The sequence below is a fragment of the Corvus kubaryi genome, unplaced genomic scaffold, assembly GCF_017639235.1.
Source record: "Corvus kubaryi isolate FWS band 111438036 unplaced genomic scaffold, C.kubaryi_AGA036_p1.0 132, whole genome shotgun sequence".
Lineage (NCBI taxonomy): Eukaryota > Metazoa > Chordata > Aves > Passeriformes > Corvidae > Corvus > Corvus kubaryi.
The window spans coordinates 2,156,747-2,170,092 of NW_024580666.1; the positions used below are offsets into that span (position 1 = coordinate 2,156,747).

A 13,346-nucleotide genomic window follows, 5' to 3' on the forward strand; every position below is an offset into this window, starting at 1 on the left:
TCTCTCAGAGGGCGGACGCAGCGCCCTCGCCGGGCCCTTGCTTCACTCCTCCCGGCTTTCCGGGCGGGCTGCGGTGAGATATGGAGCCCCAGAGCCTGCCCGTATGGGGCGCCCGCCTGGCCGGTCCCGGTGCCGGTCTCGGTCACGGGGGCGGTGCGGCGGCCAGGCGGGCGGAGCCCTGTCCGTCCCGCCCCGCCCGGCCTGCGCGGCGGGGGGAGCTGCCGCGGTGCCGCTGCCGGTCACATGTAAGCGCCCCCGGTGCGCGTAGCACAGCGCGGGGCGGCGGCGGCAGCTCGCGGGGCGAGGCGAGGCGAGGCCGGCGGCGGGTCAGCCCGCCCGCCCGGAGCGGGTTTCCTTCCGTGGCGGGGCCGGCGGGGGATGCGCCGCCCTCCCGTGGCGGCGTTGGCTTTGTTGCTGCCGTGGCCGCCTCTCCCCCGCAGCCGCCCGGAGCGTGTTCGGGGGTGGGGGTGTCACAGGTTCCCCCCTCAGGAGTCTGTTGTGCGGGCTGTGGGGACGGCCCAAAGCCGGGATCGGCTCGAATCACGAAGCAGAGGCGGCCTTAGAGGCGGGGGCCGGGGTGGTCTCTGGCCCTTGGGAAGTGGTGTCGTCGCTTGCTGCTGTGCGTGGGTGCCCCTTCCTCCTCCTCCTCCTCCTGTTCCCGCTGTTCCCTTCCCTGGAACAGGCGCGGCGCTGGCCGGTGCCCTCAGGTCTGAGCGCACCTTTCCCCGCAGGCAAGGAGCGCAGCTACTGCGACACGTGAGCCTGACTCGCCTTAAAAAGTGTTTAATTACCGGGACCGGAACGAGCCGCTCGGTTCCAGGCGGTTCTGCTGAAGTTCTGACTGCTTGGGACTGTGCCTGTCTGCTGATCCGAGTGAGATTTCGCACGAGCTGTGGGTAAGTTATTCGGAGTGCCTGTGCTGAAAAAAAGTCTTTGATGTAACAGGACTAAAATACGTGCGGAAAACAGCCAGGAGATGGCCAAGAACGAGGATTAGTTTAAGTAGTGTTTCCTTGGGAGTGGTATTGAATAGATGTGTTAATTGCTATTAAACAAACAGTGTATTGATTTTAGAGAGGTGCTGCGTTCACAGGAAGACTGTGTCATAGAAGCGTGACCAACTTCTACAACCCTTTACCCGAAGACTGAAACAACTACTTTTAGATAACATCACTCATGCTTCTAGTGAGCCACTCTTTCTTCTTGGAGCAGCTCCTGCCAGTACAGTGTGTTGTGTGGGTTTGTAGACAGGTTCTGTCTGTTTGTGCGGTTTGGTGCGTTTTGTCTGCCTTCTTTGCAAGCATCACATCATAGTGCATGCGTGCTGGGACACGTAAAAAATCTTCCTGAGCGGGTATCATCCTTTCCTACAGGAATCTAATTTTCATTGCTAGAGGGAGATCTATTGAAACACTAGACAATGTTATGCTTTTTGCCAACCTTACTGTTTGTCATGACGAGAGAAAGCTTCCTATGCAACAGTGGCTGTTGCCTCAGAGCCTTAATGTTAAGTTGGCTAGTGCTAGTACTGCTTCTCCTACTTTTCTAGCTGTATATGAGTGAAACCCACTCATTCTAATTAGTGTATATTGTCATTGTTCTGGGCTGTGTACATGGCTGGAGGATTCATCAGGAGAAGAAATCAAAGCAAAAGCAGGTGAGTCTTATGAAGAGTGCTGCCTCGTAGTCAGGGATGGCACTTTAGATCTTTGTAGATCACTTTGAGAAAAGGAGCTTTTTTTTTGCTTGGACTTTATCCTAGCAGCGGGGTAAAGTTGGTAGTTTGTATATCGGTAGTTAAGTGGCATTTTGTCTTGAAGTATTCTGCAAAACTCCCTTAAGTAGGTGTGCAGGCAGAATGGTAACCTGTTCTCTCTGTGTAGGAAACAACTGCTGTGTGAAGACAGACCCTGTAATAGTGTGACAGGATCACTCTGGCATAGGTCTCGTAGAAGAAGATAAAAGCAGAGCATCTCAGTGCTATTTTTTATACCTTCTTAAAGGATAAGATTCAATTAGCAGTCAAGTACTGCTCTGGTAGTCCTAATGAGTTCAACAGTAGTGCCTTGCAGTCACATCTCAGCTGCAGAGGAGATGCTAAATAGTGTTTTGTGGTGGTGTGTCATGATGTACCAGTGACTGTGGAGACTGCCCTGCAAGCCTTTCAAGGGCACAAGGCATAAACAGGGGTTGTGAAGGGCAATTTAACCTGTATCAGCTGATTAATGGAATAAGCTAATAATGGCAGCACAACTGACTGAAAGATGTGTTTTCCCTTAAGTGGCTGGTAGACTGGCATAGAGGCAGCACAATTCATATAGATTAACCTGCTGGTAGTGTCTTAAGGCTAGTAACTCCAAACCAAACAATTAAGTTTCTCCCTCAGTGATGATGGCCTGGCTTGGTGCCTCAAAACTGTCGTGGGGATTTTGGATCTCTCTTCATGGTGGGTCATGGGACCAAATAAACTCCTGTCTGCATGGGAGTATAGGTGTACAAAGTACACTGCAAGTGCACACTGCTTGCAAGGGCCTGTGTACTGATTTGTTTCCATACTCTAAACTTGTCACTCAGACTTGTGTTGGTGGTTTCTCATCTCTGTTAGAGAGCAAATCCTGTTGCTTAAAACAGTATTTACAAGAGTATAAAAGGTTCTGTTAAGAGCCTCACTGCTGCCAGCTTCATTTAGGCATGTCATTGAGCTCGTTAGCTGAAACTTCGTTCTTTACCACTTGTCTGATGGGTAACTGCATGCAGATTCGCTTTCCAGCCCCAACTGTAGAAACATTTTCACGTGAGTGATCCGTCTAACTATGATTGATAGCCAGACAGTCATTCTTCTTCTGCATCATTGCATGCTTCAGGCTTACAATGTGTATTTGAAATTGGAGGCTTGGGCTAAACAGCAAGGTCTTTGGGGACTAAACCAGTGAAGCAGACAGACCATCTTACTATGCATGTTACTCTATTGCTAATGTTTGCTGTAAGAGTACAAACAAATCAGTGATTTTAACCTTATGAGTATTTGGTGGTAGAAAAACTGTGCAAGTAATTTTATATAGTGATTGAACTTTCTGAATATCTTGAGCTGTTTAAGATTCTGGTCATGTACGTAACAGGCCTTGCTGCATACAAGAGTTGTTTATTTGAATCAGCGTCTTGGTTTCTTTCCCAAGCAATCTTTTCTTCCTTCTCATCAATATCAAATGGAAACAGCAGGTCCTTAATGCATTGAAAGTGCACTGCTATTTGTACCTGCTAAGTATGTGGGATGTTGACAAGTGATACAGGGTAATAATAGGAGTGTGTTTCTTGTCTGAGAGATGGCTAAAGCAATACTGTGTGGGAAGGGGTGAAAATGAAGGATGAGCTTAGCTTTTTTTTTTCTTTCCCCCCTCTCCATGATGGCTAAGCCAGAAAAATGGGTCTAACTGTCCTCTTAGCTTTGGTTTGTGTGGTTCTCACTGCTGCATTCTGTGTCCCACTGAAACTGTGTCAGTCAGCTTCAGAGATAGTATTACAGGCTGATAATACATTAACATACATGATTTTGATCATTCTCTAGACACTGCTAGATCTGATTCACTGAGGAAAGCTATACCTGCCCCAGTAACAATAAACTCTGCTGTGTTGCCTCCACAAATGTTTTAAAGGAAAAAGTAGCTTCAGGGCTTGAAGGACTGCTAGAAGAACTAGTACTGTTTTGTTTAATCTTCTGGTAGAACTGAAAAGCATGCATGAACAAGAGTGCTGACTAACCACTTCTGGAGAAGGCATTTGTATCCATTGTCTGTGGTAGATTGCAGGTGACTGATCCAGTCTGTTCTTCTGAAATGTGCTAGAAAGGGCTTGCTTAGTCTTTGTCAAATTCTTTGAAAATGGATTCTCTCTCCCCCTTTGCTGATTGAGGAAAAGGTAGGGAAACCTGTCTTTGCTGTATTGTTAGCTCCTTGGCAGTCTGTCCTGTTCTAGATTTCTGCCTCAGTCTTGAATATTACAGGATCTGTTACAGGCTTTTTGTTCCTTACCCAGTGTTCTCACTGTCTCTTTTCTTGCTGAGTGGCTTCTTATCGAAGCCACTCAGCAAGAAAAGTCGAAGAGCTCCCTGCATCTATTTAAGCTGTGAGTGTGCATGGTGCAATCAAGCTGCCTGTCCAGAACAGCAGAGTGTAAACAGTTTGTGGGACCAATCAAAACCTCTGCTAGTATAGGAAAGCTAACTGTGTGAGGCCAGTAATCATTAACTGACTGCAGGATCTGGTAAACCTAGTGAACATACTAAAGTGGAGACACTAAATTTGGACAGAGCCTCTTGTTTTCCTATTTCCTATTGTATCAACAGCAATAAATTGTCTATAGGAGCACAGTCTTTTGAAGCTGTTTTTAAAATAATTTCTTGGCACATCTTAAAAGCAGTGTGTTTAAATAGGGCATTGCTGTATCTAGGTCTAGTTGAACCATAGAATAAGCTGAGTCAGAAGGGACCCATCAGGATCATCGAGTCCAGGTCCTGGCACTATGCAGGATGCCCCAAGAGTCACACCATGTGCCTGAGAGCATTGTCTAAACACTTCTTGAATTCTCTCAGGTTTGGTGCTGTATGCTTCTTTGGGGAGCCTGTTCAGTGCTCAACCACCCTCTGGGTGAAAAACTCTTTCATGATACCCAACCTGAACCTCCCCTGACTCAGCTTCATGCTTTTTCCTCAAGTCCTGTCACTGGTCACAAGAGTGAAGAATACCTGCCCCTCCGCTTTCCCCCATGAGATGTAGAAGGCTGCAATGACTTCTCCCAGCAGTCTTCTCTTCTCCAGGCTGAACAAACCAAATGACCTCAGCCTTCCTTCATAAAGCTTCCCCTCCAGATATTTCATCATCTTCATTGCCCTCCTTTGGACATCCTGTGTTATCTTAATGTCTTTTTTATGTTGTGGTGCCCAAAACTGCACACAGCACTGGAGGTCAGGCCGCCCCAGTGCAGAGCAGAGTGGGACAATCCCCTCCCTTGCCCGGCTGGTGATGCTGTGCCTGATGCCCCCAGGACACGCTTGGCCTTCCTGGCTGCCAGGGCACTGCTGACTCATGTTCAACTTGCCATTGAGCAGGACCCCCAGGTCCCTTTCTGCACTGCTACTCTCCAGCATCTCATTCCCCAGTCTATACACACATCCCGGGTTGCCCTGTCCCAGATGCAGAGTCCAGCACTTGCACTTGTTAAACTTCATACAATTGGTAGTTGTTGTAATAGCATTTAAAAAAAAAAAAAAGGCAAACTAACTTCAGATTGTGATTTCAGTGTGGGAAAAAAATTGGTTAAGATATCACTTAGTAACAGTATTCATCAGCAGACCTGGTAGGTACCAGTATTGCTTGCCTAAAGGTCTAATGCTCCCAGTCTAGTAGGGATCTGTAACATAGTTATGTTAAAAGGTTTTGTTTTCTCCCTTCTTTGAAAGACATAAATACCATTTTTTCCTTTGTAGTTCAAGAGCAATGGTAGGATTAGAATTAATTAGTGATCTTTTACAATTGTGTGTTAACTTCCTTATATTGTATTATTTGTGTTTCTTAAAGATTAGGTCAAATCTACAAAGTTGTCTGAGTCCCTGATTACCCTTCAAGTCGAGGTTGCAGGGCCTCAGGTACTCAGGCTCAAGAGATGATAGTACTAATCACTGATGGTTATCTGACACCTTCATGCAAAGACATTCTGTTCCCCACGGTCAGCAGCCAAAATACCTGTCAGTTAATTCTTAAGTAATATTTGGGCTAATGGATGTACATAAATTACCTTTCTTTTCCTTTCCTGCTGTCTTTGGAAACCTTGAGGGATAAGGGTGAAAGCCTTGTAACGAAAAAGCAAATGCTTACTGGTTATGCTTGTAGCAAAGCTTGCCTTGTTTGTGGCATAGATCTTCAGCTCCCAGGCCACCCTTAGAATCTAGAAAACAGAGAAGCAAGAAAACATGGGTATTTGGTTATTTAACTGCTTTGTATGAGGAATTTTAATGCTTCTTAGTAGCCTGAGTGCTGGACTGTTGCAACAGCTTGCGCATTAAATGTGTTCCACAGAGAGAATAGTTATCTTTCTCATAACAGGGTTAGTATTAAATAACAGGGAAAAGTGATGTAATTTTAAGCAGTAACTTACAGCAGTATAAGAGATTGCAAAATCTGTTCTTTCGTATCTTTTACTAGAGATGACTACAGAAGCAGAACAGCAGCTTCTCCATGATGCTAGAAATGGAAATGCTGAAGAAGTTAAACGGCTGTTGGATACCTTGGACAAAGGAGAAATAAGCTTTGATATCAACTGTAAAGGTTAGTAGCCTTCCTCAAATGTTTGTAATCTCGCTGTTGAAGTCACACGTAGTGAAACTGATAGTGATAGTATAATCTTGCTTTCTTTGGAGTGCTCAGTAGAGTAATAAAAAACCCACTTAAACAGCTTTTACGCTATGACTTGAGGACATACTTGCATAGGGGAGAGATAATAAGAGTATGGATAGTTGCAGCGTACAGAAAACCTCAATGTAATTCACAGACACTAGAAGTGTCAACAAGACAAGGAATCAGTACCTCTTTTTGCCTGTGTTTGTGCTTATGCCAACTTGGAAGCTTTAGAATACTAAACAAAACAGACCGTAGTGCCCGGGGATGGTTTAGGGAGGTAAATAGCCTGCAGCAGGGCTGCAGAGAAGATTAGATCAGGTCAGTCATTTGTGTTCTGCTTGGTGTGAGTTAGTTTTATTTTTATATTTTTTTTAGTCCTGTGTTTTGTTATCACACAGTAGAAGTGCTACATTTCTTGCCACTGGCAAAAATGTTTGGGACAAATGTATATTTTTTACTATTAGCAGAATACTGGGTTACTTGGGAGAAGAAACTAAAACTGGTCTTCATCTGTGTCTGGGTCTTTGTCCAACACTGAAGTTTTGCTCATGTGTAGCTAACATAGTTGTGGCTCAGCAACTTGCTTGCTGTGCATTAAAACTTAAAACTGGTACTGGATTTGCAAGCTTGCTAGCAATTGCAGACTACCTTACTTCTTTATTATTTTAGCAGTTTTATATTTCTCTTTATTTACACAATTGTGTTTCTAGTTGCTTCCAAAAAGTGTATGTGTATCCCATTTTTTCTCCCCAGGCTGATATTCTGTTGTTTGGCATTTAACTGATTAGCAGCTACAGAGGGGGAGATCAACTGTGCTTCCTCTCAGCCGTAACAGAAGGGAAACCCTTGCCCTAAAGGGCAGGGATTCCTGTTATCTGAACAAGCTCTATCCCTTTCCCAAGTCTCATTCTTAATCATGAGCTTACTTATCCTTTTGTTTGACTACTCAGCCGTGTTTTGTTTTTTCAATGGTTAATGTACTTGCCTCAGAAAAACAAGTTGTGAAACGAAAGCTCTTGCTACTTCGTCTTTGTGGAGCTAGTTCATAATTTAAAGGGCAACCAAACATACCTTGATGAAGCTGAAGTCCTCCACCTTTAGAAGTATGTCCTTGGTAAATATTCAAGATGCATAGTGCCTAAACAGTTGGAATAAAATTACCTTAAGATTCATGCAACGGTGCCCATAAATAAATTCTTGAAGTCTCTTGTGCTTAGAAGAGATTTCAAAGTGTCTCTGATGTGTTCTTGCACATAATCTGAAGTCAAAAAAGCATAATGAAATGGCATAATCTGCCATCTATTATATCAAGCAAATGGGTCTCTGGTCAGAAGGTCTGCAGCATAGAAGAGACTCAGGTAATGAAGTGAAAAATAGTGCTTAGCTGTTTTTTCTAGTTTAACAATACATACCAGCTAGTTAATACTTGCTTGCTAATGGGGGCTCTAGGAAGCTAGAAGGAATGTGCTCATGATATTGTATTTAACCTAAACTAGTTCCAAATACGGATTTTGTTTACAGTGAAATCTCTGCTTTTGAAGTTTCAATTCTTCTAAGTGTTAGAGGTCACAGAAGTCTAGTTAGTGTTTTCTGGGGGAACTGCTCTAGTTGTGTGAAACTTCAGAGTTAAATCTGTGTTCTTCTGAAGTCACTTTTCAGCGGCTGACTTGTTTCACTCTGCTCCCATAGAGTATTCCATTGGAAACAGTCTAAGAAAAATTCAGGCCAAACAGTATCTGCTGTATAACTACCCCTGCCATTCTGCCTCCTCACTAGCCAAGCTCCTCTGTCTTGGAAAGGGAGGGAGAAAAAGTGAAGACAACCCTTCCCCTTCACCTCAAAGCTAACAAATTTTCGTTTATATTCCCTATCAGAAGCCCCATCCCTGTCCAAAGATGAGACCTATCTACCTTGGTGCTGCCCTCACTGCTGCCTGGACACTCCTCACAACGCCACAGGCCCTCAGCTTGGTTGTCCCACAGCCCAGCCGTAATATCTGGGTGGCCCTAGCAAGGACATTAAAACAAGATAACTTGTGCCTGTCCATAGGCAACCTAGACAGCCCATTGTCAACATGCTTGGTAGGGATTCCTCTAGCAGCACATGAATACCCATATACAGGTAAGAAACCCAGTCCGGTAGACATTTGGGATGAGTGGACCAAGATTCTTCCACAGGCACCAAAGGAACCCCAGGAATTGGACTTATTGGGGTCCTCCAAAGCTCCTTACTGTGTGCAATTTCATTATAAACTATCTGAGCAACATTTTAACCATCTTGACCTTATTAGGTCTACCCATAAAAAGTGTATCACCAAATAACAAAGTTTATAATCCTCCAAATTGGTGCAATTACACCAGTCATACACTTTCTTCATCCTCACTCCATCCCAAAGGGTTGCCCTGGGGAGTGTTTCTTATTTGTGGAGACAGGGCATGGGCCAGGATCCCTCACGCCTTCAAGAGGGTCCTTGTAGCCTTGGCCAGCTTATTACCCTCACCCCAAACGTTACGATACTCCAAGGTTTAAAGAATAATTCGGCACACAGACTGGCATGCCAAAAATGATTGTATATGGAATATGACAAAAATTGTGATTCTCAAGTTATTGATTGGAGTAAAGGAAAAAGGGTAGCAGTCTCCCTGCTTCAACCTTGGGTAGCCGCTGCTAAAGCCCTTGGTGAGCTAAATCACCTGGGGTGCTGCCTTAGCAAGCAGGCCAGTGCAGCATCTGCTGCCCTTAGCAACCTCCTCCGAGATGAAGAAACCACCAAACACACGACACTGCAAAACCAGGCAGCCATCGACTTCCTGCTCCTAGCCCATGGACATGGCTGTCAAGATTTTTGAAGGCATGTGCTGTTTCGATTTAACCTCATGTAGTGACTCCATCTCACAGAACATCCAGCTGCTAAAAGATCAAGTCCACCAAATCAAGACAAAAGAAAAAATCACAGTGTCAACAACTTTCTTGGACAGTGGGGACTCCAAGGGTGGGCACTTTTTTTAGTTAAGGGTGCTTTGTAGATTTTCATTGTAATTCTTACTGTATGGCTTATGTTCTCGTGTTTTTTATGCTGCTTTAAAAAGGCCGTTGGGGAGGTGTTCTTGGTTAAAAAAAGAAGGGGGAGTTGCGGAGGGCTGTGAGCCCTTGGCACAAGAGCCCTCTGCACCTCCTTAGAGGAGAAAGGCTTGAGGGCAAAAAGACTTTCCCCAGAGATACACAACCTTCCTCTGGGTCATGGTGATGTAGTGAGCCACCGCCAGCATGCCTTGTTTCTATATGGTAATAGCCTGTACCCAGTTGGCTGGTTGGTTTCTACCCCACCCCCTGCCTTTCCCATAAACAGCTCCTTGTTTCTGCCCCTCGGCAGGGAGCCTTGTCCCTGGCCTCCCCTTCACAGGGGTTGCTGGACCATAAAAGCTACCTCTGTGGAATTGCCATACAAGGCTCCTGTCTCTCTATCCCTGAGTTGGCCTTGGGTGATTTCACAAAGAGCTGAATCACAAGAGCTGGAATCACTTGTAGGTGAGAAATCACTACACTTGCTGAAATCCCCTGCTGCCCAGGGAGGCCTGCCATCGCCCTGGAAGAGTTGTTCCTTGCAGGACTCTCTCTCGGAAGGTCACGGCGCACCGGGTTGTACACCCCGGCTTTCTGACAGCAATACTGTTTTGCTACAAGTTATGATCTGTTGGGTACTACCAGATAGTAATCACATAACAACCTGATGATTAACTAAAGTACACACTGTAGACTGTCTTTTTGCAGCCCTCAATCTTCCTTCTCTTCCTGACAGCTTCTTGTGCTTCTGTCATTACCTTGGATAATAGATGTCCCTAGAAAGTCAGGGTATGAGGAATGTCTTCAGAGCTGTAGCAGTTGCTTCAGGATTTGCATCTGATATGGCAATGCCACGTGGCTTGGAATAAAGTGCTTCTGGAGCAGGTGGAAGGCTGTACTGGAGGTAGTGTAAACTTCCTGCAGGGTGTGCCTTGGTAGCTGTAGGTCTGACAAGTTAATGCGCCTGGGTGACAAAGCCTATCTTTGACATCTTCTCCTTGTCTTTTCAGAGTGGAGCTGTATCTGAGGCTGGGTGTGCTGTATACTCATAAGTCAAGTCTGGCAACAGTGATCCTAAACATCACAATTTCAGCCAAAGTGAAGGAAGAGAAAATAAATTCAGGCTTCCTGCACTTGCTCTGTTGTGACTGTATTCTACCCTGTCAGTGCTCACAGATAAGCAGGATTTGCTTGAGGAAAATCCAGCCAAATTATCTGAACTTCTCTTTTCAGGTTCCTCAGTTCACTGCTTTGGAAAGAGGGTATCTGCATTAAAACAGTAACAAACCCAGGTTTCATCCAAAATAATCATGTTTTCTAAGGCCATCTATTGTTGGCTCATTCTCATTAAATACAAGAAAATAGCATATCTAGGAATTTGCAAAGTAAAAAATCTGGAAGGTAAAGTTAACAGTCAGTAGCGTGTTATGGCAAAATACACATTTGAATGACTGCACAGTGGCCTAGCAGCCCACGGCTGGAAAATGACTGCCTACCTTGTCTCCATTCTCTAAACAAATGGTGACACTTGAGACTAGAGTTAACTGACATTAAAGCAAAGAGCTGGGTGTAAGGGAGAGAGGAATTTTGTTTTTAATGGAATTACATTTTTTCTCCTTTCCTATCCTTTCATTCTCCCCTGCATAATGGTGTCATGATTTAAAATAATAATAAAAAAGGTGCAAACACTTGTGGTCACTTGAAGAGAAGTAACACCTCAAAAGCTTGAGAAATAAATGGTCAGCTAACATCAGAAATGCAAACATTCTGAGTGGATGCAGAACAAGGGTCTGTTCTTACTTTATTCAGTAAGAACTCCAAATCTGGACAGGTTCCTGGTTATTTTTTTTCATGACTGGATTCCTTGGCAGCAACACCATCTTGTCAGTGCTGTTAACTAATGACTGTTCTGGGCTAATTATATGAATTCAGTGCAACTCAGATCTCTTTTGTATTCTTTGAATGAATCTTATTCCCTACTGGACTGAGGCATGAGTGATGTCCCTTTAGTTTGTTATCCAACATAAATAGCCCCAGAGTTAGTGATCCACACAGTATTTATCTTCTGTGATACTTTGGCCTGTCAGTGCCAGAGAGTAGGAGCTCTGTTTTAGGCCAGATTGTAGTGAGGGAGAGATGTAAATCTGGGGTTGGAAACAACAGGAGTTGAGAAGAAAGATAATCAAATTACAAAAGAAATTGTCAATAAAGGGCAGGAATGTTAGCTGGAAACAGTTATAAGAAATGGGAAAATATTTCAGCTCTGAACCGCATTCTAATGTTAATTTTTAATATGAGAGCAGAAAAGATGATGAACTTTCAAGATGAACAGTTTGTTTTCTTTGTGCTTGTGGCTTGTTTCCTCAGGGCAAACTTATGTTGTGCATGTTCCATGCCTCAGTACCTGAGGTTATATGACAGGGGAAAACTTAGTGGTGGCAGTAATTTCAAAACAATTTCTACTGCCTTATTTTCATTTTTCTTCCAAGTACAAAATGATAGCTTTCAGCTGACACTGTAGTGCTGTGGGTCTGTTGCTTAGTAAAAACAAAGCACAAGTTGCCTTTGCTTAATACAGTTGAGTGTTGCAGTTGGAAAGTAAAGTGAGTTGTTAACCTTAGTAATCTCTAATGCTTTAATATCTTGCTTTTAAAAAAGTGATTATAGGAGAGTTGTTGAATTTCATACAGCCAGTCCTCCAGGTCATGTTTTAAATGCTCTTTAAAGCATAAATCATATTTTCTTGTGCCTGCTTCCTGTCTGTGATTTGTCACTGCAACTTAGAGCTGTAGATGATACATGAATTCTACTGCACATAAAGATTTCAAAGCTCATGACTTAGGCTGTCTTTATTAAAACCAAGTAAAGCACAAGACAACAAAAAAACTGATAACAAAAAGCCTCAACATTAGGTCATTCCACCTGTTTTATTTTGGATCCTTTATTTGAAGGATGGGTTGTCTTACCTTTCATTTGTGTGAAGAAAATAAAATTGTGTAAACCAGAGTTTTTTTGATAAACAAGAGAAAAATGTACTTGCATGTGCCATTTTCGTAGTGAATGAAGAATGAAAGTAACTGAAGCCTCTTGCTAGTGTTGAAAGGTGTTACATGCAGATAAAAGTTTTATTCCCAGTCAGGCTACATGACTTTGGCCTTTCAGAAAGTTGGGGGGCTTTTTGTTTGGGTTTTTCGGTTTTTTGAGGGGTTTTTTGTGTGTGTTTGTTTGTTTTTTGTTTAAAATTTGAATCCAGCATTCTCAAACTGCCTCCTGATTTAGTAATTTAAGTAATATTAATAGTGTTGATGTGTCCAGCTTCCTTGCTCCTCTGCTACTGTGAAGAATGGTAATCCATGACAACCTCCAAGCACATGACAAACATCTCTTTTGTGCTGTGTGACCAAAACTTAATTTACCTGTTTTGTCTTTTAGGCAGAAGTAAATCTAATATGGGTTGGACACCTCTTCACCTTGCTTGCTACTTTGGACATGCTGTTGTGGTAGAGGATTTGCTGAAGGTATATTTATATTTTCCTCTGTGTGTAAGGCTAGAAGCAGTTGGTGTTTATTCAGGTTTTTGTGATAGAAGGAAGGAGGCTTTGCAGAGAGGCAGAGCCACTCCTACAGTTTATCTACACATAACAGAGGTAACTGACTGTTGTGACATTAAGATAGGCCTGGTTTAGAAGGACCCAAAATAGTGACAGTGGAAGGATATACAGTAGCATACAGCCCTTACTCTGAGTAGTTTTTACAATTATTGATACTTAACTGGTTTTCTCTTGGAGAGTAACTACCTGTGTGTAGGAACTGAGGACGTGTAATATATAGTATGCACTTGTGAAAGTTCAGGTTTTTTGAAGCTTAGTGGGTATCTGTGTAGAGTAAGCC

General features: G+C 43.7%; 1 protein-coding gene and 1 long non-coding RNA gene across 3 annotated transcripts in view; both read left to right on the plus strand.

Moving 5' to 3' along the window:
* The first annotated feature begins 320 nt into the window (after positions 1–320).
* Positions 321–13,346, plus strand: part of OSBPL1A (oxysterol binding protein like 1A) — an 80,194-nt gene continuing 67,168 nt past the window's right edge. Inside the window, exons 1-4 of one of the 2 annotated variants that reach the window (XM_042029616.1) lie at positions 321–619; positions 732–896; positions 6,198–6,320; positions 12,888–12,973. In XM_042029616.1, coding sequence (XP_041885550.1) covers positions 6,200–6,320; positions 12,888–12,973 — 207 coding nt within the window. In that variant the 5' untranslated portion in view covers positions 321–619; positions 732–896; positions 6,198–6,199. Of the gene's footprint in view, positions 897–6,197; positions 6,321–12,887; positions 12,974–13,346 lie in introns of both variants that reach the window. The other variant, XM_042029627.1, reaches the window with a different exon arrangement.
* Positions 8,521–10,588, plus strand: LOC121665478. Its single transcript, XR_006016372.1, has 2 exons — positions 8,521–10,359; positions 10,466–10,588. It is a non-coding gene; the product is annotated as an uncharacterized LOC121665478 (long non-coding RNA).